The sequence below is a fragment of the Kogia breviceps genome, chromosome 8, assembly GCF_026419965.1.
Source record: "Kogia breviceps isolate mKogBre1 chromosome 8, mKogBre1 haplotype 1, whole genome shotgun sequence".
In the NCBI taxonomy this organism is placed as follows: domain Eukaryota; kingdom Metazoa; phylum Chordata; class Mammalia; order Artiodactyla; family Physeteridae; genus Kogia; species Kogia breviceps.
Window position 1 is genome coordinate 1,039,948 of NC_081317.1, and position 25,220 is coordinate 1,065,167.

The following is a 25,220-nucleotide window of genomic DNA, read 5'->3' on the forward strand; positions in this document are numbered from 1 at the left end:
CTCCGGTGAGGGGGCTGGAAGGGACCACCGGAGGGCCGCTGGGGGGGAGGGTGCGAGCAAGAGGCCTGGGGCGGGGCGGGGGCGGGCTGGGCTGACCGCTGGGGAGCTGGGCTGGGCACGGGGGTGGGCCGGGTGCGGGTTTTGTGCTCAGGGCCACGATGACTCCGAGCGCTTTGCGGAGAGCGGACTTGGGGGCTGAGGGTGAGCGGGGAGGCCAGCAGATGACCGGGCGTCGAAGACTCGTGATGGAGGGTCCCCAGACCACGGCTGGGGACACACCGGTGGCAGGTTCTCCACAGCTTGGGAGGCTGCCCTGCACCCCTGAGGCTCAGAGGCGTCCCCGGAGGGGTCTGCAGCTTGTTCGTCCCGCCCCCCCAAATGGCACTTGGTCATTTCCATTTTTTAGGGGTTGTCAGTAAAATCACACGACCAGCCACCGGCAGGTTCTGTGTGTGTCTCATCTCTCTTGGGTAAATACCTAGGCGTGCGAGTGTCGGACCGTATGGTAATGAACGTTTACCTTCATAAGAATCTGCGAAACCATTTACCAGGGTGTTGCACCCTCTCGTTTTCCCCATCCCAGTGGCGACAGCCTTGATTTAGAAACAGAATCGCCATCCTGCTGGTGTGTAGCTGCGTCTCCGTACAACAAACGCCCGTGGGCCTCTCTGCGTGGGCTTGCTTTCTGTCTGGGAATCTTTGCAAATCTTTTGTCTGTTTTAAAAACAAATTTTTAGTTTTTAATTGAGTCTTGCGAGTTCTCTACAGGTTCAGGATTTAAGTCCTTGATCAGACAGATGTGTGTTTTGTAAATATTTTCCCGGGAAGGCTTTCACTGCATTCTGTCCAATGACTCTGGGACCTGCCCGAGAGCTGGCGTGGCCTGAAGCCCAGTGGAGGCTGCGAGGAAGCCCTGGGCTCTGCCCCTCCCTCCCTGCTGGCCCACCTCCACCCCAGAGCGCCGTGCTGGCCTTCCCTGGGCACCCCCACCTCGGACTCGAGGCCTCGGGGGCGTGTGTCCCGAGGTCACACACTGTTCCTCAGAGTGTATCCGGGGCCCTCTGTCCGAGTGGACATGAGAGGTCGCCTGGAGAGGCCTCGGCAGCTCGGGCCCCCTCCAGCCCGCGGAGCCACCGGGAGACGCTCTGGTCCGCAGGCTTATGCAACCAGGGATAAGGTGGCCGGACACCCTAGCCCACCCTAAGTGGTAGCGCAGACCCACCCTCCTCTTGGGCTGCTGGAGGCCCAGCTGGGGGTCTGGAGTGAGGGGTGCCCGGGCCTCTGACGTCGCCTCTGTCACCCCAAGACGAGGTCCGGAGGCCTGGCCAATGGTGGCTCCACTCCCGTGCGAGGGGTGGGGACTTGGGGGGTTCGGGGGGGAGCTCGCTGGTGGGGGCAACCCGACCGGCTGAGCCGCGGTCACGGAAGTGGCCGGGACACGAGCCAGGTGAGGGCCAGGCTCTCTGGAGCCTCCAGGAAGCGACTCCCGGAGCAGGTGCAGACACTCGAGCGACTGTGCCAGGCGTGAACAAAGAGGGCCTGGAGTTTCCGGAGCCAAAGGTGCCTTTCGCTCTCCAAGCCGCCCATCGGCCGAGCCCCACAGGCTGGGCTGCAAAGCGGGGCCGGCGGGGCGCGGGTGGACTGGGCGCCAGGGACCAGAGGACTGGCCTGCGGATGGAGGCCACCCCGCTGAGCTGCGTCCTGGCGCTGCTCTGAGCGTCCTCGGCGCGGGCTGAGGTCCTGGGGCGGCCGGATTTTGATGCCAAAAAGGTATCGGAGACCTCCGCGCTGTGTGCCACGCGGGTGGGGGTCCGGGCTGAGCCCTCACTAGAAACAATAGCGACAACGTGTTAACAGTACCTACTGCCTTCCATGGAGCACTTGTTTGGTGCCTTGGGCCTGCACACCCGTTAGAGCCCCTCCCCATTTAACCCTGAAACAACCACGTGTGTGGGGAATTACCCACCCACTTCACGGCTGGGAGAACTGAGGCTCACAGAGGCCATGAGACCTGCCCCAGGTGAGGGGGAGAGCAAGGACCCAGGCCCAAGAGGTGGACACTCCGGAGACCCCCGGCTGTGTGGCTTCAGGCAAATCTGTGGTCCCTGTGGCCCAGGGTCTCGGTGGCTGGAGGATCGGGCCTGAGGTCGCTGAGCTGTCCTGCAGTTCTCGGGCCTCCGGTTCGTGGTCCCCGTGGTCTCTGACCGCAAGGTCTTCGGGGACCAGAAGGGCCACCTGCTGATGTCCGCCAGCAGCGTTGAGGCCGCGGCGGAGGGCAGCCTCGGCGTCCGCGCGGAGCTCCCCGGGTGAGGGCGGTTAGGGTTGGGGGGGGCTGCGCGGGGCCGCGAGTGAGCCCGGCTGTGCGCCCCCAGGGCTGAAGGCGGTAACCAGATGGGTGCCGAGTACCTGAGGGAGGGGCTGCCAGGGCGCCCTCCACCCCCTTCTCCGTGGGGGGACATGGGACCATCCTGCTACCCGGGACCCTCCCCCAAGCCCCCCCCCTCTTGCCCCTCCCCTCCCTCAGCCCCTCCCCTGCCTCGCCCCTCCCCACTCCCCTCCCCACCTGCTGCCTTTTCAGGCCCTGTCCCCGTCTCTTCTCCTGCCCCCCTCATCACACACTCCCAGGTCTGGGCCTGCACGGACCAGGTCAAGGTGGGGGTGGTCGAACCCCACAGCGATTTGGTTGGGTGGGCATTGACTCGAGGGGCCTCCGAGGGCTGGGCACTCAGGCCAAAGCTCATGCCTCCCTCGGGCCGGGGACCCACCCCCCCTGCTTGGCCCGCTGCCTCACACCCTGAGCGGCGGCTGAGATACTATTTTGCTTTCATTTCTGGGGCACTTGGTAGCGTGAACCAGGGGGGCTCCCCAAGGAGAGAGGCTGGGGTGAGGGCTGGAGGCTGGCATATCGGGAGATGCAGCTAAGGATGCCTGAAGGGGGTGGGCCCAGGGGAGCCTGGTCCCGGAGAACAGCCAGGCCACCCCAACCTCCCCGATGCCGTTGTGCGAACTAGGAAAGGGCCCTCCTCTGCCCGACCTCGGGAGGCGGACCTGTCGTCAGCCTTCAAGAAAGTGCAGTGAGCCCAGGAGACCCTCATCTGCCCTTCTCTCTCACCTCTGTGAGCCACAGGGGTTCACAGGGACCCCTGCTCTGCCCCAGGCCGGACCCAGGAAGCGAGCCCCCAGGCCTCGAGGGCCTTCCAGGACTTCTACCCGACGGTGGCGCTGCCGGATGACATGGTGGTCACGCTGCCCAAGTCAGGTACCCGCCGAGCCCCGCCCTGTGGGAAACCCCGCCCAGCCCCGCCCTGTGGGAAACCCCGCCCCACCAAGCCCGGCCCCGCCCCCTTTCCGGAGTCCTGGGAGGTACAGGCGGGAGGTGGCCTTCTCTTCTAAGGATGGGTTGGCAGCCCTTCCAGCCACTCTTCCTCACGCCCCGCCCTTCCCCTTAACACACATGAGGGAGATGTTTGGGGCAGACGGGGGCCGGGGGCCCCACGCTCTGTCGGGGGCTGTCCCCGGCAGGTCCCAGGAGCAAGTGGGCAGTCCCAGCCAACCCAGCTTCTCGCAGACCCTCTGCCTTTCTACAGATGCGTGCTCCTCGGGGGGCAAGGAAGCACCCTGACAGCTCGGGAGACCCACCGTGGCCCTTCCCAGGTGGGGGCCAGGGTAAATCCTCCCTCCTGTTCTCCAGGGCCTGTGCGTGTGGGCTGCCCCTTCTCTCCGTGCCTCCTGCCCTCTCACCTTCTGAGGTCTGCAGGTGCAGATCCCCGCCAGCATCCATTGTTCTGCCTGGACACTCACCTGTGTGCTCCAGGCCTCAGCTGACACATCACCTCTTCCAGGGAGCCTCTCCTGATTACCTAGGGCTGCCATAACAAACTACCACGCACCGGGTGGCTTAAAGCAACAGAAATTGACTCTCTCACAGTCTAGAGGCCAGAGGTCCAGAATCAAGTCGTGGGCAGGGCTGGTTCCGTCTGGAGCCTGTAGGGGAGAATTCCGGCCTCTTCCACCTTCTAGCGGTGCTGGTGATCCTTTGGTGTTCCTTGACCTGTAGATCCATCACTCCCATCTTTGCGTCCGTCGTTACCTGGCCAGATTTCCCTCTTCTTATAAGGACATCAGTCATCGGATGTAGGGCCCACCCTAAATCTAGGGTGATCTCATCTCGAGATCCTTAACTAATTACATCTGCAAGGACCTTATTTCCAAATAAGATCACTTTCAGAGTTCCAAGTGGACTTGAATTTGGGGGGACACGGTCCAACCCAGTACATTCTGTGTCCCCGTGGCCCCTGGCTTACCCCTGGGACACCGGGTCCTGCCTTGGAATCCCCTGTCCTCGTTCGCTTCCCGAGGGTCCCACGAGGCAGCCTTCTGGGTTGCTGCCGTCACAGGGCTGGGTCCCCGGGAGCTCTTGGGACACGGATGCAGGTGGGCTTTTGGGGACACCTTCTCCCAGAGTGGACACCAGGAAGCCATCGGGCCCCTCACCCGTGTTCACCGTGACGAATTTGGGAGCCCATGTAAAACAGTAAATAATGGACGTGACGTAGCAGTCGCCAGCATTGGGAGGTGCCCCTGCAGCCTCTCCTGGCAGGATTAGATGTCACCCGGCGGGAGCTTCCCGAGTGGCCCGCGGGCAGTGTCCCTCCGGCCTTCACAGGCCTTCAGCGCATTCCGCTCTCCTGGCCGGGCTGGGTTTCCCCGGTGCCGCGCTGGGGACGCCGGGGCTGCAGCATCTGTCCCCCTGTCGCCTGTCACATGAGTGCTTGTTTCAGCAATGCTGCTGGGTGGGAGGAGGGTGACTAGGGATCGCATCACATCAGCCTCAGGAAGGTTCTAGCTGAGGAAAGTGTGAACCTGTCTTCCTGCTCGGTGCCCCACCCTCCAGGATTAGCTTAGAAAAAGCAGCTTTCGGAGGAAAGCGCCCCACGTGGACCCCCTCTCAGGTGCTGAGTCTGAGGGGTCCGGCACGGTTCCGTGGCCATTCTGGGGCTTTCTTGCCACGCCAGCCCCTCACTGCTGACCAGGGGGTGAGCGAGGCCCTGGGGAGAGTGGCTGGGTCCCCCAAAGCCCGGGGCAGGGGCGGCGCTGGCGCTTGGGTGGCCTCCAGCCTGGGGCCCTCGGGGGGCGGGGGCAGCCCTGGGGGTGCGATTCCACATTTGGGGGCAGCTTGGGGTGTTCCGGGAGCGACCAGACCTTTCCTGTCTGTGCAGGACAAGCGGGGGCAGCAGACCTTGTCACCCGGAGTCGTCGCGACCCAAGGCCCTCCTGGCCCCGCACCTCCCCGCCCCCTGTGCTCCGTGGGCAGCTCCTTGGGCCTCCTCTGGCCCTCAGTAAACAGATGCTGCAGTTTTGAGACCCCTCGCCTCTTTGGAGAGACCGTCAGGGAGGGCACAGTGGGCCCTGCCTTGACCCGGGCCCCGGGGCCGCTGAGGCAGGGAGGCTTGGGGGCTGAGGACAGGGACTCTGGCTGCTGGGCTCCTGGCTGAGGGCGGGAGGTGGCAGCCAAGGGTGGCACCTGTGGGGGCTGCAACCACAGGCAGCGGCCGGTGCCCCCCGCCCCGCCCCTGCGGGTTCAGGGCGCCTGTGGGGAAACCGAGGTGCCCGGTGCAGCCCAGCCCTGCGGCTGGATCTCCTCCAGGTGCACAGATTCCCCTCCACAGGCCCGGAGGCGGAGCGGCAGGGGGGCTGCGGGGTGGCGCTTGTCGGGGTTTCTCTCTTGGTATCGGTGTGACCGTGGCCTTGGGCAAGTCACGTGAACCTCTGTGAGGCTTGGGAATGGGTCACGGTCGTGGCCAGTGCGCTCCGAGCCCCGCCCTCCGGCCCCGCCTGAGCGCTCCTTGATGGGCCCCTGGGCCCGGATGAGGAAACTGAGGCACAGAGAGGACGGCCACTTGCCCAGCAAGAGGCTAGGCTGGGATCCAGGCCCGGTGGCCAGGTTCCAGGGCCTGGGCTATGTGCTGACCACCCACGAGGTGTGGGACCGGGGGAGCCCCCTGCCCGGAGACCGTTGCCCCACCCCCCACCCCCCGACGTCGTGCCCAGTGGAGCTCAGAGCGTTCCGTTCTGTCCGGCGCACACACTTCAAAGGGCCAGGCCCGGGGTGGGGGAGGAGGGCGCCGGACGTCCCGCTCCATTGCTCGCCAGCGTCTTGCAGTCCTCGCGGGGCCGGAGCTGGAAGCCATTAGCCCTGGTCGCCCCGAGACAGTGGGTGCCCCTACGCTTCCTGTCCTCCCTCTCCTGCCTGGCCGAGCCCCCGGGGGGGCCCTGGCTCATCAGCCCCGTTCTGGGCTCAGCCTGGGGCCTGCGTCAGCCGGTGCTCGGCCCCCTCGGGGGCCCCTGATGGTCTCTGAGCTGCCCTGTCCCAGCGTGACCCCCATACCTGTGACCCCAGCCCCACAGGCTTTGTTGGAGGGCAGTGCTGCGTCCTGGGTCAAGCTGGCCAGTCCCCCTGCCGCCGGTGAGCAGGCCTCCCCTTTTTGCTGACCAAGCCTGGAGCCATTCCCGGGTGGGCTTTTTTGGCCTTGAAGGTGGGAAGGCTGCCCTCCACTGGCCAGGGACCAGGGGCGCTGACCTGGGAACGGTTGCCTTGGGCACCCTGGAACCCCTCTTGGGCACCTGACCCCTGCTGCTCTGCTTCACTGTCATGACGGGTGGGGAAACTGAGGCACAGCAGCCCGCCTGGAGGGCCGGGGCCGGTGCCCAGGAAGCCTGACTCCGTCTTCGCCTTGACGTGCTTGTCATCTGGTCCTGAGCCCAGGAGAAACGCTTCGGGGGCGGTCGGGGGCCTGAGGCTCGGACGGGAAGAGGTGGACGCTGGCGGCTCATGGCCCGTGGAGCGCAAGCAGGGCCGGGTGTCCCCGGGGCCGGCCTTCCGGGCTGTGGGCCCCACTGCGCTGTGCGGTGTGGACGCGTGGGGTGTGCTGGGTACTATCCGGGTGGGGGAGGCCCCAGGCACAAGAAGGAGGCAGAGCTGCCGGCTCCCTGGCCCCTGCAGAGGCTCACGGGGCCTGGTGCCACCCCAGCGCGCCCCCACTGCCACCTCCCTCTGGGCCTTTCAGGCGCTGCTCCCCTCTGCAGGCAACGACCTCCCCACGCAAGCTTCGCAGCCCCGCCGTCGTTTCCCCAACAGGGCAGGATCCCCCCACTCGGCTCTGCCGTCCAGGCCCGTGGAGCGCAGGCCCCCTTGTCCCAAGAGCCATCAGAAAGAGCCTGAAAGCCACCATGTGTCCTGGGAGGAGGGCCCGGGAGTGCGCGCAGAGCTCTGAGCCCCTGGGGGTCTGGGCTTGGTGTGTCCAGCCCGTTAGCGACCCCGGGGTGGCACACACGGTCCTGGGTCGCCCCCGCGCTGGAGGCGGGGGGACTTGTCCTGCTCTCAGGCCCCCAGGCGGCCCTGCCGCGGTGTCCACCATCATCCTCAGGCCAGGCAGTGGGTGGCGCCGGCATCTCTAGTCTAGGCCACGCCCCCTGGCCCCTCCCCAGGGCTGTGGGTGTCAGGGGGCCCGGATGCACGCCCCCTGAGCATTTGGAGGCCAAGTTCGCCAAGGACACTCTTGGGTGATCGCGCCACCTGCCAGCTCTCCCTCCCGATATAAACCCGGGTGCAGGGCCACAGGTGCGGGGAGCACAGACCCTTGATGGAGGCCGGGCTGCTGAGCGCCGTCCTGGGCATTATCCTGGTGCAGGTGGAAATGGCCACGCAGGACCTGGACCTGCAGAAGGTGGCTGTCTTTCTGGGCCCCGGGAGGAGGTGGGGCGGGGAGGGGCCCACGTGTGCAGCTACTCCGGGCCCCGCCTGCGCCCCAGCTGATGCTGAGCCACTGCGTCAGGGCCCCAGGACTCACCCAGGCCAGCCCCATGAGGGCAGGCGGCGGAGTGTCTGAGCTCCGTCCTGCCTGGTCTCCCCTCTCCTAGCGAGTGGGTGTGAGGCAAGTGCCCGGAGGAGCCGGGCAGGCGGCGCTGTCCTCCCTCAGGGGCCTCCTGTGGGCAGGCCTGTGTCCTCAGCCCGGCCAGCTGGTCCTCTGGGGTCTCCAGGGGGTGGGGTCCCCCCTGTACCCTCTGACCCCGCACACCGTAGGAGCCAGAAGAGGAGGCTTTCCTGGTGCGGAGACCTGGGCTGCGGGCTTTGGTTTCCAGCCCGATGCTCCTTTGCCCGAGTTCCTTCTTCGCCGGCTCTGTGTCGGCTGCTGGGCCTGGAGCACGTTCCGAAGTGACAAACGTCAGACACGGATCCCTTTCTCTTGCAAAAATGATCAGTTTTCAAACGTTTCAGATGGAAGGTCTGGGCTCTGGGTGGCCGTTTCTGCGGCAGGCGCTCGGTCCCCCAGCCTGGTCGTGCAGAGCCGGGCCTCTTCCGCGGGGGCGGGGCTGCTGGCCACGGCTCCCCGGCGGCTTTCACGTTCGGCTGGCCCTCTCCTGCGCCCCTCTCTGGGGCTCCAGCCACCGCTGCCCCTGGCGTCCCGTCCCCGAGGACAGGCGGCAGCAAGGCTGGTTCTCCTTGGGGACCGGGGTCCGGCCCTGTGGCAACGGCAGACAGGCCTGTGCGGGGAGGGGCTCGCCCTGTCGCCCCCGAAGGGACCCCTCGGAAGGCCGACGACTGGCTGCTTCCGAGCCTGTCAGCTCCCTGCCTGGGGGTCCGGGGAGAGGGCTCTGCCTCCTGGCGCCCAGGGGTGGGGTCTCTGTCCGTCTGCCCGAGACGGGCTTGGCTCCGGCCCCTTTCTCTAGATTGTAGGGTTCTGGCGGGAAGTTGGGGTGGCCTCCAGCCACAACCTGGCACTGCAGACCCCAAAGAGGCTGGAGGCCTTGTTCCTGACCTTGCGTCGGGAGGAGCTGACCGTGAAGGCTGCGTATAATAGGTAAGGGGCCCGGGCATAGCCCGGCTGTGCCGGCTGCAGCGGTGGATGTGGACTTTATTGTCACTTGGGTGGACCAGCCCTCCCTGTGTCTATCTTGACCCTCCCCTGAGACCAGACCCCCAGGCTCCTAGAGCTGCATCTTCTCCCCAATCAAAGCACGGGGTCTTAATGAAGCCCCATCAGTTTATAAGAAAGGAAAATGGAGTTAGGGGTAGGTGGCTCTCCGGAGGTCACAGAATCCTTGGGTGAGAGGCTGGCACGGTCCCATCCTGTGCCTCTGCCCCCCTTGTCCTGCTCCAGGCTCTCCTGGGGAAGGACACACTGCCAGAGCCCTTCCTGAAGACACGCACCCCCAGCCACCCACCCCCCGCCCTGGCAGTGTGCCGGCCAGGAGGGATGCAGGCTGGCGTTTTCCTAATGAGAACTTTCCTGCTTCTCAGCTCAGGAAGCTGTGAGACTGAACAAATAGTGAGCTCAGAAGTCAACGTCTCCGGGAAGTTTGTTTTTCCTGGTAAGAGCCGTTTCCTTGCAGCTGCGGGCACGGCCCTCTGGCCCTGCGCACCAGCTATGCTTGGCCTTGCTGTTCATTATGCTGTTCTCTGCCCTCCTCCTCTGGGTGCCCCGGACGCCCGTTCTCCCGTCAAGAGACGGGTCATCCTGCCAGGGCCGCTCTAGTCCTCCCCTACCCCGCTCTGGCATCCCGAGAGGGTCCCGGCTGGGTGGGGAGAGGACGGAGTCAGGCCCTGCCGACCCTGGCCTCTGAGGCCCACCCACCCGAGGGTGCCCGGTCCGCCCATGCCTGTCTCTCCCACTTGCTTGCACAGGCCACAGGGAGATCCAGGTGATAGACACCGACTACGAACAGTACGCCATCCTGAGGCTGTCCCTCCGCTGGCGGGACAAGGCGTTCCACGTGCTCAAGTATTTCAGTAAGCGGCCCCCGGGGCGGGGCGGGGCCGCTGTGGTCCTCCTGGGGACTGCCCAGCCCAGGCCCCTGTGCTCCCGCAGCCCGGAGCCTTGACGGCGAGTATGAACCAGGCTTCTGGAAGTTCCGGGAGTTGACCGCAGACACGGGACTGTACCTGGTGGCCCGGCACGGTGAGTCCCGGACCTTGGGGTGGGTGCTGGGCTAGGGGCCCCCCGGTGGGGTCCGGGCACCTGTCCCACAGCCCCTCACGCTGTCGCGTCCCACAGGGAGGTGTGCCAAGCTCCTGAAGGAGGTGAGCCTTTGCCCCACCCGAGTCCCGGCCTGAGGGGAGCCCCGGGGCCTCCAGGGTGGGTGACACCAGGCTGCCAGGAGGGGACCCTGGAGGCTGGGAGGGGAGGGCAGGGCTGGGCGGGGAGGGGAGGAGGCTGGCCCTCGTCCCCCCTTTCCATCCAGCAGGGTCTTGCCGGGGGCGGTGGGGTAGGCGCAGGCCCTGTGGGCTCCTTCTCGGGCTCCCCGGGTCCCCCACTGTGCTAACACATCAGCTGCACGACCCCCTCTGTCTCAACGGCCCCGAGAGGTTGGGACCATTACCCCGCTTTGCAGGTAGAGAAACTGAGGCCCAGGCCACACAGCTAGGACACCCACTCCTGGCCGTGGCTCCAACCGGTCTCCCCCCGGGTCCTCAGAGGCGGGCGGCGCCCTGAGGCCCTGGCCTTCTGTGTCACAGGAGCTGATCTAGGGGAGCCCCCGGCCCCATCCGGGATGCTCGGAGCCCCGCGCACCCGGCCTCCCCTGGCTGCACCTGCTCTGAATAAACTCTGCTGCCAAACCCTCTGCCCCGAGTCTTTCCTGGGGCCAAAGGGTGACAGGTGGGGGTGGCGGGGTGTGTATTCTGTGACTGCCCTAGAAAGGACAGCAAACCCAACTCTCAGGTGGTCTGGGTTTACTGTGGCCACGACTGTCCCACCCCTGGCTGGACCTCCCCCTGCAGGGGGCTGAGTCAGCTGCAGGCCAGGCTGCTCCCTCTCCATTACCTGCTACCTCCCCTTTCCGCCCAGACCCGCAGGCCAGGCTGCCCTGGGGGCGGTGCGGGGGTGGGGGACGGGGGCGCCGTCGCGCACACTCCTAGGGTCTTCTCTGGTCCCTGAGAGCCAGAGGCAGCCCCAGGCTGGGCTCCCTGAGCAGAGCTCCTCTCAAATGAAAGGTGACCACAGCCGGCGCCTGTCTACCTTCGGCCATGGCTCCCTACTGCCCCGAACTCAAATCCATGGGCATTGGGGCCACGGCTGCCCTCCGGCCCCCCACTGGCTCGCACCCGCAAGTCAGCCCAGCCTCGTCAGTGCCTGGGGGCACCCTGCCTTCCCTCACCCCAGGACCTGCACTGTGATGTGGGATTCCCCCCTCTCCTTCCATCGGCTGGGGCAGGGTAGAGAATGTGCGCGGGTGTCAGCCTCCTACCCACGTGCAGAGCAGCCTGACCGGGCTTCCAAGCACGGCCAGGGGGCTGGGCTGCTGGTCCAGCCAGAGAGGAGAGGCCCTGTTGACCCTCGGGCGTCCAGCCAGCCACCGGTAAGCCCTGCAGGAGTGAGGACCAGCCCTGAGCCGGGACCTACCTGGGACGCACCTTAGCAAATCCTGAACCGAGTCCCAACAGACCCACGGGGGAGAGGTTTGGAGACCGAATTCTGACACGTTCGAGGTGCTTGGGGAACACCTGGACTTCTCCCCGGATCTATCAGGCCAGAGCTTGAGGGAGCACGGTCGTCTGCCTCAGGGGAATTCCCCATAGAAGATTCTAGGGCGTCTGCTTGGGCTTGGGCTGCTTGGTTCCGTAACACAGAACCCTGCTTGCTGGGTGTGGTGCAGAAACAACAGGAGTTTACTTTCTCAGGTTTCTGGAGGCTGGAAGTCTGAGATCAGGGTGCTGAGCGGGCTGGTGTCTGGTGAGACCCCCTTGTTGGCTTGTGGACGGAGGCCTTCCCGCTGCATCCCCCGCTGGCCTCTTCTCTGCACGCACACAGAGATAGATCTTTGGTGTCCTTCCCTCTTCTGAGGGCGCTAGCCCTACTGGATCAGGGTCCTACCCTTATGACCTCACTTAAACTTATCACCCCCTAAAAGGCCCTAACGCCAAATACGGCCACATCGGGCCATGAGGGCTTTAGCACAGGAACTTGGTGGTGGGGGTGGCGGGACACAAGTCAGAGGGTGATAATGGAGACCAGGGCTTCTACCATATGCATCATCAGTAATGTCTAGCACAGAAGTTACTACACATCCAAAGAAACAGGAAAATGCGACCTATGCTTAAAAAAAGAAGTTAATAAAAAGTGATCCTGGGCTTCCCTGGTGGCACAGTGGTTGAGAGTCCGCCTGCCGATGCAGGGGACGCGGGTTCGTGCCCCGGTCCAGGAAGATCCCACGTGCCGCGGAGCGGCTGGGCCCGTGAGCCGTGGCCGCTGAGCCTGCGCGTCCGGAGCCTGTGCTCCACAACGGGAGAGGCCACAGCAGTGAGAGGCCCGCGTACCGCAAAAAAAAAAAAAAAAAAAAAAAAAAAAAAAAAAAGTGATCCTGAGAAGAGCCAGAGTTGGATTTGGAAGGTGAAGGTCTAAAGCAGCCTTGACGTTCTAAACTCTTACTCGGCTCCACTGCGCCGTCTATTCACGCGTGGGTACAATTCTGCCATCCATTAGCCTAGTCCTTCCTCATAGCTTCTCTTTTACCTCTATCTATCTATCTATCTATCTATCTATCTATCTATCATCGATCTACTATCTCTCTATAGATCTATCTCTTTGTCTAATAGGGTAAATTTTGGCAAAACTGAATTTTCCTGTAAAATTATCCATCTCATTGGGGACTTCAAAGGGATTTGCTTAGAGGTCAGCAAAGCACTTTCTGTTGATGAAACGTTTTTTTCTTCTGTCCCAAAGGTCATTTCCCACCCTTTCGTCACTTCTTACTTCCTGTATTTAGGGTCTCTCCATTTTTTCTTATTCATGTTAGTTAATTCTGATATTTTTAAAAAGAATACTAATGATTTTGTTAATAATTCTGCAAATTCACAGAAAAATTCTGTTCATTTTTCCAAGCATGAGGACTTTGGTTCATTCATTATACCTGCTGTTCTCCACACTCGATTATGTCCCACTTTTATCATTATTATTTCCTTCCTCGTGACATCCTACCGTTTATCTTGTCCTTTGTCTAGCTCTTAGAGTCGGGCATTTAATGCATTTAGTTTCATTCTTTTATTTATTTATTTTTTATTTTTTTTTTATTTTTATTTTTTTGCATTACGCAGGCCTCTCACTGTTGTGGCCTCTCCCGTTGCGGAGCACAGGCTCCGGACGCGCAGGCACAGCGGCCACGGCTCACGGGCCCAGCCGCTCCGCGGCACGTGGGATCCTCCCGGACCGGGGCTCGAACCCGCGTGCCCTGCATCGGCAGGCGGACTCCCAACCGCTGCGCCACCAGGGAAGCCCCAATTCTTTTATCTTTAATGGTGTGTTTAAGATTATGATGTTTCCTCTGACTCTGAATTACATGGTATTTTTATGATATTTATTTTAAATAAATTCTGTAATTTCAGTTTGTATTTTTCCTTTCATCCAATAGTATTTTTTAAAATAGAAAGTAAAAAAAAAAAATCTAGTTTTATTGTATCTTGTTTTGTTTTTGGTTTTTTTTTTGGCCGTGCTGCACGGCATGTGGGATCTTAGTTCCCCGACCAGGGATCAAACCCACGTGCCCTGCATTAGAAGCACAGAGTCTTAACCCTGGGACTGCCCAGGAAGTCCCAGTTTTATTGTATTTTGGTCAGAGAGCGTTGTTTGTAATACTTCTACTTTGTGGAACTCAGCGATGCTTTCTTTGTGACCAATCAATTTTGTGCATGTTTTACGCTCTGTTATCAAGAGTACAATTATATACTAAACCCTCAAGACCTGTCTTAGATTTTTTAGGGCTTCTTTATCCTCACCTGCTGTGGGTCCATTAGCCCTACCTGTGTTGAAGCGATGTGTGCACGTCTCCTGCTATGAGTGTAATTCTGTTTGCCTTGCCTGGTAGTTTGCTCTTGGAAGTTTGATGCCAGCTTATGTCTCACCCTTGAAAATAATTCGATCATTCTGCCTGGAGACCCTGAAGAATTTTTCTTTATCAGTAAAGGCCAATAGTCACCTTGTTTCCTGAGTACAATCAGCCCTTATTAAATTCTTTCCTGTCTTTGCTCATTTCTGCAAATGTTTGTTTGTTTGTTTTTAATTTACTTTATTTATTTATGGCTGCATTGGGTCTTCGTTGCTGCGTGCGGGCTTTCTCTAGTTGCGGCGAGCGGGGGGCTACCCTAGGTCGTGGTGCGCCGGCTTTTCATTGCGGTGGCTTCTCTCGTTGCGGAGCACGGGCTCTAGGCGTGGGGGCATCTGTAGTTGTGGCGCACGGGCTCTAGAGCGCAGGCTCAGTAGTTGCAGCGCACGGGCTTAGCTGCTCCACGGCACGGGGGATCTTCCCGGACCAGGGCTCGACCCCGTGTCCCCTGCATTGGCAGGCGGATTCTTAAACACTGCGCCACCAGGGAAGTCCTTGAAGGGTCTTCTGTTTACAGGCGTTTTTTAACTCCTGCTACCCGGTGAGGAAAGGCACCCTTTCCCTTTCAAACACTCCTCCCTCCCAGAAGTGAAGCTTTTCTGAAGCTTCCTCCTGAGCCCGGTGCTGCGCTATGGTCCTGGCCTGGCGGCTGCTCCGTGTGCATCGGAGTTTTGCAGTCAGAGTGGCTTCCTCTCCTGGGGGCTACTTTAGCTCAATCTTAGGGCCCTTGTTCACCTCCTCTTTCCTCCAAAGCCTTCCTAGCTCTCCATGAAGTCTCGCGACAGGGGCTCAATAGAGACCTCTGGTGGACTTTGGTGGTTTTTACTTTCGGAAAATGTGAGGTTTCTATTTTTCATGATTTGTGTGGTTGCGTTTTTTTTGGGGGGGTGGAGAATTGTGCAGAGATTCAGTTTTAATAATGGTCATAATAGCGGGTTACACAGATGTGCTTTACTTATACCACTTCTTATAGTTTCCTGTTTATAGTTTATAACGTATTATAGAAAAACAGTACAATTTCAAGTATAGTTCTCACCTTGCTAAGCAGATACCATAGCTGTTTTTACAGCCCATGCTGTGGTCTGAATGTTTGAGTTCCCCCCAATTAAAGGCACGGGTTGAGGATAAACAGCAAGGTCCTCCCGCAGAGCACAGAGAACGATATTCAATATCCTATGATCAACTCGGTGCTTCTCTTCCCGCCCGGCGAAGGGGGTGGCGGGCTTCCACGTGCTGCCCGCTGACTACAAGCGCGGCGTGGTCTGCCCGCACCGGGGCCGGGCGGGCCGGGCCGCCAAGAGCCTGCTGCCCCTCGGTGAGCCCCACGGCCTGGCGCCCGGGGCAGAGAGTGCGGGCCGAGCGGGCGTCGTGACGGACCCCCAGAGCAGCGGCCACACCATGGGCACCCAGCCCTCAGCCCAGGGTGCCGTTTGCAGACGGCTGCCTTCTCGCTGTGCCCTCGCACAGGGGTTGGGGCAGTGCTCTGGTCTCGTCCTCTTCCCGTAAGGGCACCAGTGCCGTCATGAGGGCCCCAGGATCACGACCTCAGCTACCCCGACCACCTCCCAAGGCCTCCTGTGGCCACCCCGTCGGGGACTCAACACGTGAATGTGGGGGACACACACACGTAGCCCACAGAGGTGGGTCACGGCCCGTGGGCTGCGGCCTGGCAGGAGGGGTGAAGTGGGGAGGTAAGGCTGGCCGAGGATGTGAGTGGAGGGAGGGAGGGAGGGCAGAGAGCGGGACCCTCTGCATGGAGACCATGCGGGAGGGCCTGGGAGGTACCCCCAGGGGCGAGTGGGGAGGCCATTGCAGAACGGGGTCAGAAAGCCAGAGGCCAGGAGGGGGCGGGCTGTCCACGTGGATGCAGAGGCCCCCAGGCTGACAGCAGGATTGGGGGGCAGGAGGTGAGACAGGAAGAGGTTCTGCCCCGGGTTGGGTGCGTGGTACAGAGAGGGCGGGAGGGGGTCCCGGGGCGTCTCCGTCGGGGTGGGCCCGTCCAGGGACGCAGCGGGAGGGGCGGTGGCCACACTGGCCAGAAGGAACTAGAGGGCCCTGCGTGGTGACCCCACCTCCCAAGGCTCTCTGGGGACCTGCCCTGGCCGACGCTTCCCGTCTCCCACCAGCCGCCCGCCCCTGAGCGCACACACCTTGCTTGTCTGTCCCAAAGCCTGTGGGCGTCCCGGTGCTGGGGGGCAGGTGCAACCTCTCACGGCTGATGCCGCGACTCTGCTTCCCCACCGCAGGCAGACAGAGCGCGGCCAGCTTCCCGAGTATGAGAAAGTTCACAGACGTGCGCGAGGCTTTGGAGCTCACCTGCAGCGTGACCGTCCTCCCGAAAGACGGTAAAGTGCGGCCGCGAGCTCTCGGGCTCGGGCAGCGCCGCTCCCGGACCCGTGCCCGTCCCGCTGGGGCTCTGTCTCCCGTGGGGGACGGAGAGGCGGAGCGGTGACAAGGGCACTTGTTAAAGATCTGAAGCCACCGTGAAGGCACGGCCACGTGTGCGGGCCCACGGCACCCGGAGCACAAATGCTGCCTCGGCCAGGTCTCTGCCGTGCGGCTGGGGGCCGGGGCTGCACGGCTTTGGCCCCTGCGGTGCCCGAGGCCCCCGGGAGAGCCAGGCGCCCAGCCCGCACTGCCTCTTTCCTCTCCCGCAGCTCCCTGTGCGCACACCATCCTGCCGTGACAGTGAGCTGCCACCCACCTGCTCTTCCCTTTGAGGCTCGACTTGTGGTCCACCTAGACCGCAGGAGTGTGGTTCCAAGTTGCAGGCCTTCACATCCCACTGGTTGTTGAGAGGGGTTCGGGGTCCCCAGGCCTCTGAGGGTGTGGAACCCAGGGCCCGTGGCTGTAGCCCAGCAGGGTCCTTTACAATCACTGAGGGATGGGGTGAGGGGCACATGCTGCCCGGGCGGGGGATGCGAAGCCAGGCCCCTTCGGCCTGTGTCCTCTGGATTACGCAGCAAAAAGGTGCGGCTGGGCCTTTTCTGCTGCAAAATAGACCACGGGTCCCGTGTAATGCGCCACGTGCTTTCTCTGCAGTGAGCCTCTGCCGCCGTCCTCTGCGTCCCGTGACACCTTACACTGTCTCAGGAAGCCAGGCGCTCATACACACCACACGCATGTCGCGGGCATCGTGCTGGCTGCTGGGGAGAGGGCAGCGGGCCCACAGGCAGCCACGGTTCTGTCTTTAGGAGAGGCGGACGCTGACTCAGTCACCCAAGCACGCAGTCACAGACCCTCAGGAATATGTCCAAGCGCGCACCACGGCAGGCCTGGCTCATTCCAGGTCGGGAGGAGGGGTCAGGGAGGGCTTCTTGGAGGAAGTGACGTTTGAGCTGAGAAATGAAAGACGGTGTGGGTTGAGAAAGCTATGGTGAGGCTGGGAGGGAGCAGGCCCTCCCTGGAAGAGGAAAGTCTGAAAAAGCCCAGAGTGGTGGAGATGGAGGGGAGGGCGTGGGTGCAGGGCGGGGGCTGAGCTTGGAGCAGCTCAGGGACGCCCAGATGCAGGTGTCCTGAGGGACTGGGAGTCTAGAGCAGAGGTCAAGGTGGAAGACTGACAGATATTTATTTGGTGACGGAGGTGGCACATGGATGAGATCGCCTAAGGAGAAAACAACAGGATTGAATCAGTCAGCTCCTGCTGCTAAACAAACAACCACACAAATGTGTTCTTATTTTTATTTTATTTTATTTTTTTGGCCACGCCACGTGGCTTGTGGGCTCTTAGTTCCCCAACCAGGGATGGATCCCGGGATTCACCTGGGCAGTGAAAGTGCCGAGTGCTAACCACTGGACCACCAGGGAGGTCCCCGCTACAAACGTTTTCAGCTTCCCTGCCTGGGGCCAGGCTTGGGATTGGCTCATGGAGGCTGGGCTCAGCTGTGGAGCTCAGCTGCATGCTCTGGCAGTTCTGTGTCGGCGGGAGGTGGGCTGATCTGGGCCGGCTCTGCCCCCCCCGGTGCTTCAGCTGTGGGCTAACCACAGCGCGCGTGTCTCGTGGCCGCGACGAAGGCACACAGGCCGGGAAGGACCAGGGGCCCTTTGAAGGCTCCGGACGGGCACAGCGTCACTGCCTCGTCCTCTGAGTCACTGCCTGCTCCTCACTCCCGGCCGCAGCAGCTCATGTCAGGGGGCTTCGTCCCACCTCGCATCTCAGGCCCCCCAAGTCTCCTGTATCCGGGGTGCTGGGAAGCGGACCCTCGTGGTCTGCGTCCTGCAGGGGCTCCGCTGCATCACACACCTTCCAGCTGAACGAGAAGTGGCCCCAGCCCAGGGGTCGGCATCCCCGGTGGACCAAGAGCGGATGACGGCCTGGGAGCTCCCGTCCAGGAAGGAGGAGGGGCGGCCCCCTCTGGGGGTGGGTGTCCCTGAAGCACTGGCTCTGCGGCTCCGGCGTGTTGTCCTCTCGGCTCTGTCCTCTGAGACGCTTCCGTTTCACGTGTTCACTTGCTCCGGCCACGTCTGAAGGAGGTGTCAGGACACAGGCCATGTGTGCAAGGCGCTCAGCCCGTCTCCTGCCTGGAGAAGTCGCCCCGCGGCAGCCGCACCCCCCTCTCACCCATGCGGGGCTTCCGACGCTTGGAGGGTGTTCTGTACCTTTGACTCCAACATACTCCAGGTGCCCAGGGCCACACCCAGGGTCCCTTAGGAAACGTGCCTCTTTCTCCAGGTTTGATGATTAGAATTCGGGGCTCTCGGCCTCGCGCATCCTAGAGGCCCTTGTGTGCACCTCGAGGACCTCCCTGGCAACCTAATTCTTCCAACAAAAACATCGCATCCCAGTCTTTTTCTTTTGCGGTACGCGGGCCTCTCACTGTTGTGGCCTCTCCCGTTGCGGAGCACAGGTCTGGACGCGCAGGCGCAGCGGCCACGGCTCACAGGCCCAGCTGCTCCGCAGCACGTGGGATCTTCCCGGACTGGGGCACGAACCCGCGTCCCCCACATCGGCAGGCGGACTCCCGACCGCTGCGCCACCCAGGAAGGGCGCACCCCAGTCTTGATTTGATCTGTACTCTGAGGACGCGTCTCACTGCAGCGCCGGGATTGAGTTTTGTTGCCCATCTGCATTTTAACAACCATGTCCTAGATTTGATCCCCAGCCAGCCTCAACCTCCACGGGGTTTGCACTGGGATGAGAGCCCCTCAGATCCTGGAGGACCCCTGGCCACTCTTCCCATGCGGAGCCCATCCCTCTGGGCCTCCCCACAAGAGCGCGCGCGCGCACACACACACACACACACACACACACACACTCACACACACTCTGCCTGTCCTGCCGGGGGTCAGAGAGGCGTACATATGGGGGAGGTGAGAGGATGGGAAGGGGGTTGGGGGCAGCTCTGCCACGGGGCAGGGGTATCCAGTATCCTAGCAACATGCCCGGGCCTCTGGCATGGGGGGTGGGGAGAGATGCCAGGGCAGGGGGTCCCCAGGTGCCCAGGGGACTGCCTGGCCTGTGCCACCCCTGGAGCTGCCTGGAGAAGACAGGGTCTGGGGCCCTGTGTCCGCTACTCTGGGAACTGAGAAGTACGATGAGACCCCCCCTTCCCTATTTGGGAGGGGCTACAGGAGAGGAGGCCTCAGCTTACTTCTCTGCAAAGTGGGTGCACAGACGGGGTGATCCCTAAGGTCCCATAAGCTTGCAGAAGAGTCTGCTGGCCTTGGGTCTCCATCCCCGACCCACTGTGCTCTGAGTCCTTGGAAAATGCTTTCTACCCCCTGAGGCCCTTCTGAGCAGGGGGCAGCCTGGGGACGTGGGGTGCAGAAGGTGGCAGAGACTGGACCACTCATCGGGGACCAGGGACAAGACCCTCCTTGTTGGCGTTTGGGGGGGGGGTCCTCATTTGGAAGTGGGTGGAGTCACTGCCCTGGTTGGGGTGAGGAGGCCTCCAGAGTGAACTGGACACCAGGACAGTGGAGGGAAGGAGGGGAGCAAGAGAGGCTCTGAGCTCCCTCTCATCCCCCAGGAGCCGGCAGCTCCTGCCGGCCTCGCGGGTCGGGGCCGTACGCGCGGCCGGGAAGGCGGGACTTCCTGACAGCTGGGAGGGGCTGGTTCGGGAAGGGCCCGTGGACGCGATAGGTGAGCCCAGGAGCCCGGGCCGGGGAGCTCGGTCGAGGTCCGGAGGCGCCATGTGCGCGGTGCAGCCTGGAAAGTCCGCTAGAGGGCGCTGCGGCGGCGAACTCGGGGCGGGCGCGGGTTGGGCCTCGCGGGCCGCCGTCCGCGGTATAAAAGGCGCGGCGCGCGGTCGCGCGTCCTTTCCGGGCTGCGGGGATGGAGGGGCTCCTGGTGGCTTCGCGCGGCCTCGGGGCCGGAGCCCTGGTCCCCGCCCGCCCCAGCGCCCGCCGCCGGCCGAGCCCCGCCCCCTGCGTCTCCATCGTGGGTCGCGGTGGTCGGATGTCCGCCCGGGTCCGCGGGACAGGCGGGCGCAGAGGTCCCTTGTGTTGGCGGGGGTGGGTGCGGCGAGATTCCGGCGCCTCCGCGTAGCATCGTGGGGCTGGGGCTGGGGGCGCCGCGGATTGCTATGCTCTCCGCATTTTCCCGGCTCTGAAGCCTCGAGAACACGGCCAGGCAGCAGTAGTTTAATGGGTGAGTCGGGACATTTCATTCAGAAATTGCTCCCCCCTTTCAGCGCCACTGCTTTCCCTGCTTGCGACCTTGAGGGAGTCACTTTATACTCCTAGCCATCTCTTTTGTCTTTCAACGGACTGGTTGTCACTGGTTACTGGGCTCTTAAGAGTCAGGCGATTTCCGAATTATAGTGTGTGTGTGTGTGTGTGTAGTACAGTGGGTGTGAATGCGGTGGCCTCCTTATGGAAGGGGTGGCTGCAGTCATAGCCTGGTCACTTGATCACCTGCGGTCTTCACCACTGTATTGTAACCTCCAATTTCCACACACCCCCAAATTAAACAGGGAGTAAAACACAGGGTACCCGGGTTTGGTGTGAAGACACGTGTGTAGGCCTGGAGAGCAAATGCAGCAAAACAAAGCCTGGGTGAAGGGCCTTTTTGTGGGCTTGTAAGGGTGTTATAAAACGTGGGTTTCTTTTTTTCTCTAGGGAGTTTGCCTGCTGGGGTCTCAGGTGAGTTGACACGTGTGCTGGGATAGGTTTGCGCTGAAGAATAATTTTTGTGCTAGTTGAATGCCTTCTTTGTTACATCCTAAGCACGGGGCCCGGGCATCCATGTGGGCAGGGCATAAAAACTTGAGTTATTTAATCTCCTGTAGGCACTGCCCCTAGAGGCGTTGCAGATGTGGTGGTTGTGCCACATTTGTGTCATTAGGTGGCGGAGAGAAGAGAGGCTTGACTATGTCCAGCGTTCTGGCCCGTGGACATCTGGATGATTGATAGTCTGACATTTGACGGTGTGCTGACTGGGGGTGTGTGTTTACTGGCAGCCTGAAGCCTATCGTGTAAAAGCACTTTAATTCCCTCCTAGTTCTTGGCTGGTCCTGGAACACTAGGTTGCCAGTGTGTGACGGCAGCAGGGAGGAGGGACCCACTGGTGCAGTGATGAGCAGGAAAGGTGAGTGCGTTTCCGTAAGGCTGACTTGCTGAAGGTTTGTCACATTGAATTTAAAAAGGGTGGTACTAAAATTTTCCTTTCCAGCGTGAGCTCAGTAATACCACGTAACAATCTGAAATAATTTGACTTATTTTAGGTGGATCCATGGGTAGTTACTGTCTGTTAAAAGAAATTTTGTGATGGGTTGTGCAGCCAGAAAGCCTAGAAATAAAGTTGCCAGGTTTAAACATTACAGAGACGATTTCGAAGGCCAGCTGTGCTACCTTACGTGAGGTTTTTCTAAATTCTAGAGAAGTTTCCTGTGTTGCCTTGTTTAGTGTACTTTGATCCGTTGATCTGTCTAGGACCTCACTCGTGGCTCCCTGGGAGAGCGTGCAGAGATTTCTAAGGAGGGCCCTCCTGGCTGCACTGTGATCCCCTGGGTTCGTCGAACCCCAGCCTACTGCTAGGTGCCAGCATAGGCAGCGCTTTTTAATTTTTGCCTCGGGCTGCCCATTGCGGTTCTGAAAGGTGACAGTGGAAAGGTGAAGGGTTCATATGTCAGTAGCAGCCTTCACTAGTTCTTTTTTATATATAAATTTATTTTATTTATTTTTGCCCGCGTTGGGTCTTCGTTGCTGCACATGGGCTTTCTCTAGGTGCGGCGAGCGGGGGCTCCTCTTCACTGGAGCGCGGGCTCTAGGCGCACGGGCTTAGTTGCTCCACGGCATGTGGGATCTTCCCAGACCCGGCCTCGAACCCATGTCCCCTGCGTTGGCAGGCGGATTCTTAACCACTGCACCACCAGGGAAGCCCAGCCTTCACTAGTTAAATACTGGCAACAGTAATAACGGCAGCCAGCTTTTCTTGCACTCTGATTCTGGGCCAACCGCTTTTGTTGTTCAGTACAGGAAGGACAGTGGCTGTTGGCCTGTGAACCTAGGCAAGGATGACCAGCCGACACAGTCCAGACCGAGGTGAGAGGCGGTGCTTTTCTGAGCTCCTCCTGGAGGCCTGCTGGGCGGGCGCGAGAGGACACTGCCCTGCGGATGCCGGACTTGCCGGCACCACGGGTGCGGCTGCCCTGCTGCACCCGTGATGTTGGGGCGGAGAGGAAGCGGCTATTTCTACGCTCAGCGCTCAGAACAGTGGGCGCTAAGAATGGTTTGTAGCCGGACATCGCCGACAGCTGCGTGCGGAGCACCTTGCTTCCCTGCGCTTTGCAGCGGGAGGTGCGCGCAGGCCCTTGCAGACTTGGGGGTTCTTTTTCTTTATAGAATAAAGCTCGTTGTGAGAACTAAACGAGATGTGTACAGGCATATGGCAAGCTTTGGGCACAATGGGATTGACCAGGAGAGTCTCCTTACTGGAAACGATCGTTCTGTTGGTCTGTCTGGCGAGGAGCTTTTAGGAATCCTTGGGCAGGTTTGACCTGCATCCCTGGCTGAGGGCCGCTGAGCTGGTATCCAGGCCCTGCTCAGGGTAGGACCCTTGGTGGGGATGAGGGGGGCCCAGAGCCACTGGTCCACAAGAGCTCGTACTCTGAGGACCTTGAGACGAGTCACTCTGGAAGGAAGGCCAGAGGTTCTCTCCTGGCTTTTGTCCTGTTGGTGAGGCAGAAGTTGGGCCCCTTTGTGGAGCCCCTCGACGGGCCGCCCATAACCCTATAAAAAATCATCCAAACCAGGGGTGTCTTGGTCTCCTTGCAGATGGAGAGTGCATTTTGCTGTTTCCTGAAATGTTTAAGTTGGAGGGTTGAACAGAAGCTGGAGGTTAGTGGCTCTCGACAAGGGGCAGTATGTCCCCCTCCCAGGGTACGTGGCAGCTTGCAGGGCAGGAGAGGGATGGGGTGCTGCTGGCATCTAGTTGGTGGGGACCAGGGCTGTGGCTGCATGTCCTGTGGTGCCCAGGACGGCCCCACAGTAAAGCTACAGGTCCCAAATGCTGATAGGGCCAAGTTTGACGAACTCTGCTGTAGAAAATAATTTGGGAGGGATTCACGGATTGGATTCCATTTCTCAGGTCCGTGGGCCCAGCTTGGTCCTGTGCGGCTGGTCAGTGGAATAGACCTGCAGGTGTGGCTCTTGTCACTCTAGGACTGGCTTCAGGACAGGTAAGTTGGGAGCGGGGTGCCTGGCTGGGGGTCCGACAGGACTTTTGGACCCTTTAATACAAGCACATGGTATCAATTGTGGGTGTGCTTTGAGGAGAGGTGAGAATGTTCAAGTAGCTGGTAGTTAAAGCCACCGTGGGCAGAACTGGTGGTGACAGGACAGTGGCCTGACCGCAGCCACCTCCCCCGTTAGACGGTGTGTTGGCAGCAAATGCCAGGTCTGTGGCTCAGGGCAGCCTGGCTGGGTGGCTCTGGCTGCAGCATCTGAAGGCTTGATGGGGCCAGAAAGAAGCACTTCTAAGAGGGCATGCTCTGGCTGCTAGCAGGGGCCCGAGGCTCCTCACGCCGCGACAGCTGGCTTCCTCCAGAGCTAGCGTGACCGCCTCAGAGCCGGCCCTGCCGCCCTTCGGAGGGACCACGGGGTGTGCGGGAGCTGCCCGTACAGCATGTGCCTGCTTGGTTCTTAATCCACGTTTGGGGAGTGTGCTCTTCATTTTGTGTTTTTGTTTTCTGTTTTTTTTTTTTTTTGAGAATCTTGAACTTTTGGCTACTCTTGGCTGCTGCTAAGCAGCTACCAGAGTATTTGCCCACTTCCTCGTATCGTGCGCTGTGGCTTGTCAGCTGGAGTGGGGTTGGGGTGACGGTGTAGTTGCCGGGAGCAAGCAGACGTGATGAGCAGAGGGTGCCAGGTGGTGGTCCACCTTGGAGCCCGGCAGCAGCTGGGTTTCCTGTCCCATCCTACTTGGTAGAAGCTCCCTGGCTGAATTCCCCTAGAAACTGGGTGGAGTGTTGAGAAGGAGGGGAGCAGGGCTTGGCGTGTCTGGCAGGAGAGTGAAGAGGCTTCAGCAGCTGTGTGCTTGCATTCCAGAAGCCAGTTGCTCTGCTAAGGAGGCTTGACTGTGGTCCAGTCCATGCAGCACCGGGAGGCGCGGCTAGTGGGTCATCTCGGTTTTCTGTCTGCAGATCGTGCTGACGAGCCCAGGGCGCCGTCCTCAGTTCTCCAGGAGAGAGCGCCTCACTCGGCACCGTGGCCACGCACATCCAGTCTGCCGGCAAGGGCGGTGGGCAGCTGGGGGAAGTCATGGCCTTGGCAATGTCCTCTGATGAAACAGAACCTGCGGGCTTACGGAATAACGTGTGTGTGGAACGCTGGCGCGCTGAAAAGCAGTTCTGTGTGCTTCCCCCCTTGGCCTGGATCAGCAGTGCTGAGGCAGCGGGCGTGACACAGAAGTGTGAGCAGAGACCGTCTGGAATCCCGGACTCCAGGGAAACTAAAGGTGGCGGCCGGCCTAGTGAAGAGGACAGGGGGCGGGGGCGGCAGCCCAGCAGGCGCCCCTCGTCTCAGGACCCTAATCCTGGCTCCAGCCGGCTGGTCAGGGAAGCTGCAGGGTCTTCTGGGAGAGCAGAGCCCACAGTCCTGAGCTGTTCTTCTTTGCTGTGTTTGGGCCACCTCCCCCCATCCAAGGGGAGAAATCTAGATGAGATTTAAGAATTAGTGCTTTTAAGAATGTGGATCTCATGCTTGAAACCTCAGAAGACATGTTTTCAGCACAGGGCGTTAAAGGGAACGGAAGGATTCAACCCCTTTTCAAGGAGGGTGTCTTCATGTGGGCAGAACTAGAGAATAAATGGGTCTTGAATAAACTGTCTTGACTTGCGTTTCTGTCTGATCTGCTGACGCCCCAGCAGGAGTTGAGGGTGAGAGGGTCAGGCTCGTGGGCT

The 25,220-nt window shown here is 61.1% G+C and overlaps 1 protein-coding gene, 1 long non-coding RNA gene and 2 other non-coding genes across 9 annotated transcripts; all 4 read left to right on the top strand.

Moving 5' to 3' along the window:
* Positions 1-7,591: 7,591 nt before the first annotated feature.
* On the top strand, positions 7,592-16,200 carry LCN8 (lipocalin 8). 2 transcript variants are annotated; one of them, XM_067040261.1, is made up of 7 exons: positions 7,592-7,727; positions 8,731-8,861; positions 9,302-9,372; positions 9,686-9,790; positions 9,870-9,959; positions 10,056-10,081; positions 16,125-16,200. In XM_067040261.1, exons 1-7 carry the CDS (start codon positions 7,644-7,646, stop codon positions 16,155-16,157), a joined length of 540 nt encoding a protein of 179 aa, XP_066896362.1. In that variant the 5' UTR covers positions 7,592-7,643; the 3' UTR covers positions 16,158-16,200. The 2 variants fall into 2 exon arrangements, 1 of the variants encoding a protein (XP_066896362.1); XR_010841779.1 differs by lacking the exons at positions 7,592-7,727; positions 8,731-8,861; positions 9,302-9,372; positions 16,125-16,200 and adding an exon at positions 10,517-10,607 and having other exon boundaries at positions 9,428-9,959.
* Positions 16,201-20,135: 3,935 nt separating this feature from the next.
* Positions 20,136-25,142, top strand: LOC131761799 (uncharacterized). 5 transcript variants are annotated; one of them, XR_010841780.1, is made up of 7 exons: positions 20,136-20,467; positions 20,938-20,961; positions 21,320-21,406; positions 22,292-22,362; positions 23,095-23,157; positions 23,408-23,498; positions 24,462-25,142. It is a non-coding gene; the product is annotated as an uncharacterized lncRNA (long non-coding RNA). The 5 variants fall into 5 exon arrangements; XR_010841781.1 differs by having other exon boundaries at positions 22,297-22,362; XR_010841784.1 differs by lacking the exon at positions 23,095-23,157 and having other exon boundaries at positions 22,297-22,362.
* Positions 21,110-21,240, top strand: LOC131762063 (small nucleolar RNA SNORA17). The gene has a single exon (XR_009337145.1). It is a non-coding gene; the product is annotated as a small nucleolar RNA SNORA17 (small nucleolar RNA).
* Positions 22,434-22,567, top strand: LOC131762059 (small nucleolar RNA SNORA43). Its single transcript, XR_009337141.1, has one exon. It is a non-coding gene; the product is annotated as a small nucleolar RNA SNORA43 (small nucleolar RNA).
* Positions 25,143-25,220: the final 78 nt, after the last annotated feature.